The sequence below is a fragment of the Penaeus japonicus genome, unplaced genomic scaffold (genome assembly GCF_977035675.1).
Source record: "Penaeus japonicus unplaced genomic scaffold, GWHDUDI00000001_assembly GWHDUDI00000035, whole genome shotgun sequence".
Lineage (NCBI taxonomy): Eukaryota > Metazoa > Arthropoda > Malacostraca > Decapoda > Penaeidae > Penaeus > Penaeus japonicus.
The window spans coordinates 14,737,100-14,744,182 of NW_028234437.1; the positions used below are offsets into that span (position 1 = coordinate 14,737,100).

At 32.5% G+C, this 7,083-nt stretch overlaps 1 protein-coding gene across 7 annotated transcripts in view; it reads right to left on the minus strand.

Moving 5' to 3' along the window:
• Positions 1–324: 324 nt before the first annotated feature.
• Vps35 (Vacuolar protein sorting 35) overlaps positions 325–7,083 on the minus strand; it is a 27,211-nt gene continuing 20,452 nt past the window's right edge. For all 7 annotated transcript variants that reach the window (XM_086531457.1, XM_043035131.2, XM_086531452.1 and 4 more), the window contains 7 exons: positions 4,502–4,709; positions 4,260–4,369; positions 3,914–4,082; positions 2,866–3,045; positions 2,161–2,400; positions 1,860–2,003; positions 325–1,298 (listed from right to left, as the gene is read on the minus strand). In XM_086531457.1, coding sequence (XP_086387583.1) covers positions 1,119–1,298; positions 1,860–2,003; positions 2,161–2,400; positions 2,866–3,045; positions 3,914–4,082; positions 4,260–4,369; positions 4,502–4,709 — 1,231 coding nt within the window. In that variant the 3' untranslated portion in view covers positions 325–1,118. The remainder of the gene's footprint in view (positions 1,299–1,859; positions 2,004–2,160; positions 2,401–2,865; positions 3,046–3,913; positions 4,083–4,259; positions 4,370–4,501; positions 4,710–7,083) is intronic.

Consider the following 7,083-nt stretch of genomic DNA (forward strand, 5'->3'; position numbering starts at 1 on the left):
GGAAAACAAGATGGATATTCAGCCTAATCACATCATATCACATCTTACACCCACATAATGTACACTAATTAATGTATTAACCCACTCACGATGGGGGCATTCCAGCCTTACATGTCACAATGCCGGGGCTTTCGAACGCTTAGGCCTAAATCAATTAAATGGCTGGCACTATATTGTGCCAACCAGCCACTGGGGTTTTGAATGAGCGGTACAGTAGTGTACCACCCAGCACAATAACTTTCAAATGTAGAAGCAATCTCTTCAGTTTTATACATTTTGATATATCTGATAAACCTGAATATGAAAGGTAATAATACACAAAAGTATATTATATATTATTTATGTATTACATTACCAGTACACAAATGTTGACAAACTTGAGAACTTTTATGCATATCTATTACCACTAATGACAGTACCATTTGCTAGATGCTGAGAGGGAATTTACCTTTATATTACACAGAATCCTGGCCAACCCTGCACCATTTCCCTTGATGGTGTGTTTGGTGAATTTTCTGTAAATTAATCTCATCAAACTTCTTTTCTGTAAAATAATCTTGACTGGAATTTTTATGCAATTAAAGTTGTTAACTGTGTTCTGTAAAAAAAAAAGAGAAAAAAAGAGAAAAAAAAAGTATACAGCTATTCTCATCTATGAAAATATCAGCCTCATAAATAACCTAGTATTACCAGTAACAGACATTCATGATCAAAAAAGTGCAATTATAGTGGATATACCTGTATCTATCTATATATCTGTCAATATGTGTGTGCATGAGTGTGTGTGTATGTGTGTGTCTTTGTTTTAAATGTATGAAGTGTCCAGCACTTAAACTAAACTTCAAAACTTCACACATGCAAGTATACTGGAAAATGTGTTATTTTATCAGCTATACATTCTCAACAATAATTAACTGCCTTTCAAAATACTTTGGAATGACATGAAAATTTAATTAATAGGCAAACACAAACTATATACTAATATCTGATATTAATCATAACAAATTATGATAAATTCTTAATACAGAGCATATTCAGAAAATAAATGTTTATTATAAAAGTATAGGGAGAATAATACTTTGAAGATATATACATTTCATTCCTCTTTATAGTAAACTCTAAAGCTGCAGACCCTCATAATTGGGGCCATCACTAGGGGGCTCCTGTAGCCTGAGTTGTAGGTGTGTCAGGGTATTGGTCAGATGCCGTGAGATCTGGTCTGTATCTTCAGTTGTTTCTAGATTAGCCAAATCCTCCTTCACTTTGCTTATTAACTGGTTAAGCATAGCAACTGTCACCTGTGTGGTTAAAAGTTTAAAAGATTATTTTAGTTTCTGAGTTATTAATAGTAAAATGCTGTTAAATTTTCAGGTATACAATAATTTTATGCCTCATCAACAACCATGTCTGCTTATCAAATAATCAAATCTAATTCCAGAATGCATCCTTTTCTTATAAAGCTTTATTCAAAGTTCATGAAGTGCCTGCTTACAAGATTTCTAACACCAAATATGGTAGAACTTGATTAGCCATCATCTTGCTTCTTCTATTTTACTTTTACTTTACTTTTTATCTTTAAAAAAATCATGTCAGGAGAGATCCCGCATGCTCATTATCTTGCCAGCTGAAGCAGCATTAGGGAAATATAAGTTCCGGTGCAAATAGGTTAACAAAGACATACTTACAATACTGTTCTTGATTATCTAATACCCCACTTAAAACACTAGTTATTTAGTTGTTTCATTTCCATTGAAAGGATTTCAAATGAGTAGTTTATCAGAGGATAACTAAATAAGTTTGATTATGTTTATTCCAACATATTAAAACCCTAGCTTTCAATCGAAAATAATAACTCTTACCTGAGTATTTCCTTTCTCATAAAAGTAAATATAGTGATTGAGGAGTTCAACAAAGAGCTGGATTTGTGCAGAAGGATCCATACATTGGTTAGCAATACGCACAGCTTTCTTCAAGCATTCTAAGACTCTCTTCTCATCCCGTAACTATAAAAAGAAAAATATATCAAAATTCTATGAAAAGAAAAGAAAATTCTATATGGAAATCATTACAAATAAATAATTTGTCAACTTGAGAAATGTATAAATCTGTCAATTAACAGAAAAAAATCAATATTAGTGTTGTAGAAATAACAGAGCACACCTCCTCCTTGTTGGTAGCTAAGGATCGTGCTGACCAGAACAGGTGGGAACAAGTGGTCACACCTCGAGCCTGGTCAGGTTTCTTAAGCAATTTTGAAGCTGCAAGTGCACACTGTGTTCGGAGAGGCTCGTGGTTTTCTTCACTGAAACACGTTGTTTGTTGGAAGGTGCCCATGATCAAGGTCATGGCTGCCAGCTGAGCTTTGCTATCACTGATTTCATCCTCATACAGGGAGAAAGCCTGCAAAAGTGATAACATACTGTACAGTTTGGGTTCTTTGTGCTTTTTTCACAGAGGGATATTCTGCTGTTTAAAAAAAGATACTCATGTCAGTACCACTGCCTCAAGGATAATTCAAGCATGTCATATTACAACTCCACATATTTATATCACTTATTTCAATAAAAAAGATATAGTAATGCAAAGTAAGTTCATCCACAGAGTCCTCAAATACCTTTTTGATCCTACTTTGGGGTGTATAATAATTTATAAAAAAAATATTTTTGCTTAATATGTTATTATTATCATTATTATTATTATTATCATTATTGTTATTATTATCATCATTATTATATTATTATTAAAACCATCCTCCCCCTCCCCCTCCACCTCCCTTGCAACTCTGCAGATGAAGAACCTAAAATTATTTCAACTTTATTTTTCTAGATATAACTAGTAATAGTGTACAATGATGAGATATCTTACCTGTGACATAAACTCATAAGCAACAGTCTCATGATTTTCAAAGTCAATCTTGTCTATTGCAAGAGCACCCTGCAAGAATAATCGCAGTGGTAACTCTGCATACTCTGCCTTGACCAAAGCTGTGATTGTCTGGTGACTGAACTGGAAGATTTTGTGCACCTTTTTGCTCCATTTATCATCCTGGGAAAAAGTAAGAATGTTGAGTAATAATGTTGCAAAACTGACACCCCATTTTACTAAGTACAAAAGTGAGGTCCACTTTAACCCATTCCCGACGGGGGAATTCTAGCCTTGAATGTCCAAATGCCGGGGCGTTCGAATTATTAGGCCTAAATCAATTGAATGGCCGGCACAATACTGTGCCGCCCGGCAACTGGGCTTTTGAATGCGCGGTACACATGCTGTACCACCCGTCCTGTGTGGGTTAAAATCCCCATCCTCTTACATATTCTCATGGGGAATTCAGTATCATTCATGTATATATTCAAATATGTATACATGGGCATATAAATGGAATCATTTTCTTTTATAAATGATTTAAATCAAAAGATGTTTACATTCATATTTTGCTCTGTAAATATTATTAACCCCTTAATGACGGGTGACAAGATATCACGTCATGTGGTGGCAGCATCGGCCAGCAGGGACAAGATATTTTGTCATGGTTATCCTCCTAACTGGCGCACCAGGTGATTGGGTGTATAGTGCTTGGCCGCGGCCAGTGCAGGTGAAGAGCCCAAGGCTTACGTGTTAGAAATACAGCCCCGTCATTAACAGGTTAACTGTTTAATCATCAAAATAACTTATTGAGCATCAGAAAGCAGTGGCAGACACAGCCTCTCTAGAAATGTGAAGTATTACTGCACTAGTAAGGAATAAAATACCTATCCCAACAGATAGCCAATACTCAAGGACATTTAAAAATATGATCTCTAAACATGAGGTAATGCTTCCATGGATATAATTAAGCTGGTCAGAGAAGGATGATATCAAAAGGCATATTCCATCTCAGAATATCAACACAAAAGTTTAAAAACAGTAATCACACCTCTTCTCTTTCTGCATGATACTTGAAAGCCAACTGATAAGCCTGGAACACAAGTGGAGGGAGTGTATACAGAACTCTCTTGTTGCCACCAGCACCTAAATGTTTACGTGCAGTTGTCAGAATCAGATATTGTTGATCACTGTTTGTGGACTTGAAAAGATGAAGGAATCTGTAAGCAAAACATGTTATGTTATAAATACAATATCAGCAATTTAAAAGTCACTTTTAATCACCATACAGATAATCCACCAATTTTTTAATTATCAAAATAAGCATTACCATAAAATATGGCTATAATTTATTTGGCAATATCATATAAAAAATTATAAACAGATAATGTTCTTGCCTGGCTAGTAACCCTTGCTCCTCAGCCAAATCTTCAGGGTCAGGATCCACCAGAGGCTGATCAGATTGGTCACAGATCAAGGATGAAATCATGGAAAGTACTGCATCGACCTGAAAAAAAAAAAAAAATGAATATTGCATTCATTATCAAAACTGTTCCAAAATTTCCTGCCTATATGTTCATCACAACTACCCAGATTTGTCATGTTTGCTATAATCAACTGAAATATGTAAGATCTATACCTGTTCCTGGGTTGGAATGCAGGTCTCATTGTCAACTGCATTAGTAACAAGGTAAGTGCTTAAGATCTTGCGACCACTGTAATCAAGGAGGTTGAGTAGAGGGGTGTAGTACTGTAGCTGCAGAACTGTAAGAAGATTGTTATAGTTGTCAGCTGGCAGGCGCAGGAGACGACTCAACTCCTTTCCAAGTGCAGAGCCAGAGTGGATCCTGTTTTGAGATTCAAGATTGAGAGACATGTAATTCTACAAATTACAAAGCGGATTCATATCAGTACATAGCAGTCCATAAATATGATTTACATTTAATGCAAGAAATATTAAAGTGTGTATGGAGAAACTGTATATAAAAAAAGCCTTAAACCTAAAATGTAATTAACAAATAAAAATAAAACTGTTTGAATATCTTATCTTCTAAATTTTGATCAAAAGGACTTGTCATGCCTTTTGAGGAAAAGACAAATCATGGCTTAACTGTGCAAACAAAATTAAAGAAAGTGAGAGCATGTCACATGTTTAAATAATATTCATGCAACACAAAGGAGCACAAAGGAGTAAGTTTATACCTTGAAGTTACAAACATTTTTTTTCATTGTTCTCACACATAACAAATCACAGTCATTACCATTCAGTAGTCTGAAAGAGATTTGCATCCATGAAAATGATTCATGGCACAAATGTTAAGAGAAGAAAAGTAAATATGGTAACACTGAAAACATAAAATGCTTTAATTTCAAATACCTTACCCTCAAACATTATATGTAAATACAAAATTACTAAATGACAATCATTTGGATTTGATAAAAAATAAAAGGAAATAATAAAAAAAAAATAGGTGGAACAATAACAGCAAAACTGATGTTAAAACAATATCAATTTGACATGAACTTGGTAATTGAGGTCAATTTTCTTTTCTAAAATTGATTATTTCCTTCAAACATTAAAAATGAAACTGGATAATGATACTGATATAAAGGGGGTGATGTTAGACAGAAATAATAGATAATTTAATGTTTCCAAAAATGATAATACTAACAAATAGAAAAATAATAATGATAATGAAATACAGGAAGATAAATCCGATTATAGCTTTGGTGGTAATGATGTAGATAATGATAGGAGTAAATATAACAATAATATTTGCCACAAGAAATGGTAATCACAATTACAACAGGAGTTATTGGTAGTGTTCTAGTCATCATAAAAGAGAGAGGAAAAGATGGAAAACAATAACAAAAATAATGATAATTGGATTATTAATAATAATAATAATAATAATAATTATTATTATTATTATTATCATTATCATTCTTATCCTCATTATTATAATAAAAAAATAATAACAACAATAATAATAACAATGATGATGATGATGATAGCAATGAATATAGAAAGAGAAAAATGTTAACAATAACAATAATAATAACAATAATTACAATGATGATAATAATAATAATAATAACAATAATAACAATACAAGTAATAATAATATTACTACAATAGTGGTGGTAATAAACATACCAACAAAAATATCTTTATAGAAGATCTACAAATTCTACTCAGAAACAAACTCTATCTTACATTACTCAGTACTGAAAATACCAGGATTTTTCCACAGCAATAAAAAAATTAAATGTTCATTATCACTGTCAGGGACTCATGGGGAGAAGGGAAAAAGAAAAAGAAGTGGAAAATAAATATCATCAGCATTAAAAAATCCACAACGTAAGACTAATGAAACAATCTAGAAGGGATTGACAAGTGGACCGGAAATGGGCTTATAATATCGTGCATGTATCCGAAGATATGACTTATATACAGTAAAGAGGATACCAAAAGCAAATCTTTTAAGTTTGGAGACACGTTATCATTAGTGTAGTGTGCTAGTTCTTAATTACATGAAGTAAATTTCTAAATGAGTAATGTTAGCTTTTTTTAAAGAATAATTCATTTTCTTATAACATTGCCTTTTTTTGTTTTTATTACTTTTTTTCAACTTTTTCAAAATTGATTCTATGCTTCAATACCAACACCAAAATAAAAGGCCGAGGATGACATTAAGGTGCTGGGCTAACAATAGCAACTATTTATCTAAATAATAAAAAAGTACTAAGCATGACACTAGATCTGAATAGTTTAGAAGTACACTACTTAAAAGAATACAGCGTGAATTTAGCTGAAATCTCAGAGTCTACAAGTTACTGTAATTAAATAGCCAAAAAATGTCATGATACAAACTAGACTGCTTATTTGAAAGGTCTGGCAAGAAGGCACCTTCTAATAACAAGAGAGCTGATATGGCACCTTGAATAACTAGAAGTTTAGAATTAAAATAAAGCAACTAAATCAATAAATGTACTTTTAGCTGTAATTAAACTTCCTTTTTCAATCATACTCTATCCACAAGAATTTAAAGTAAAACGTGCTCTTAATAATATTCACATACTCTCTGGTTTCATACTCAATTAAATTTATTAACTAACTAAAAATGGCACTTAGTTAAATTCTAACTCTTAATTAAATTTATACATACAATATGACCATATTTACGACTTTAAATCCAACTGTTATATATAATCAGACTT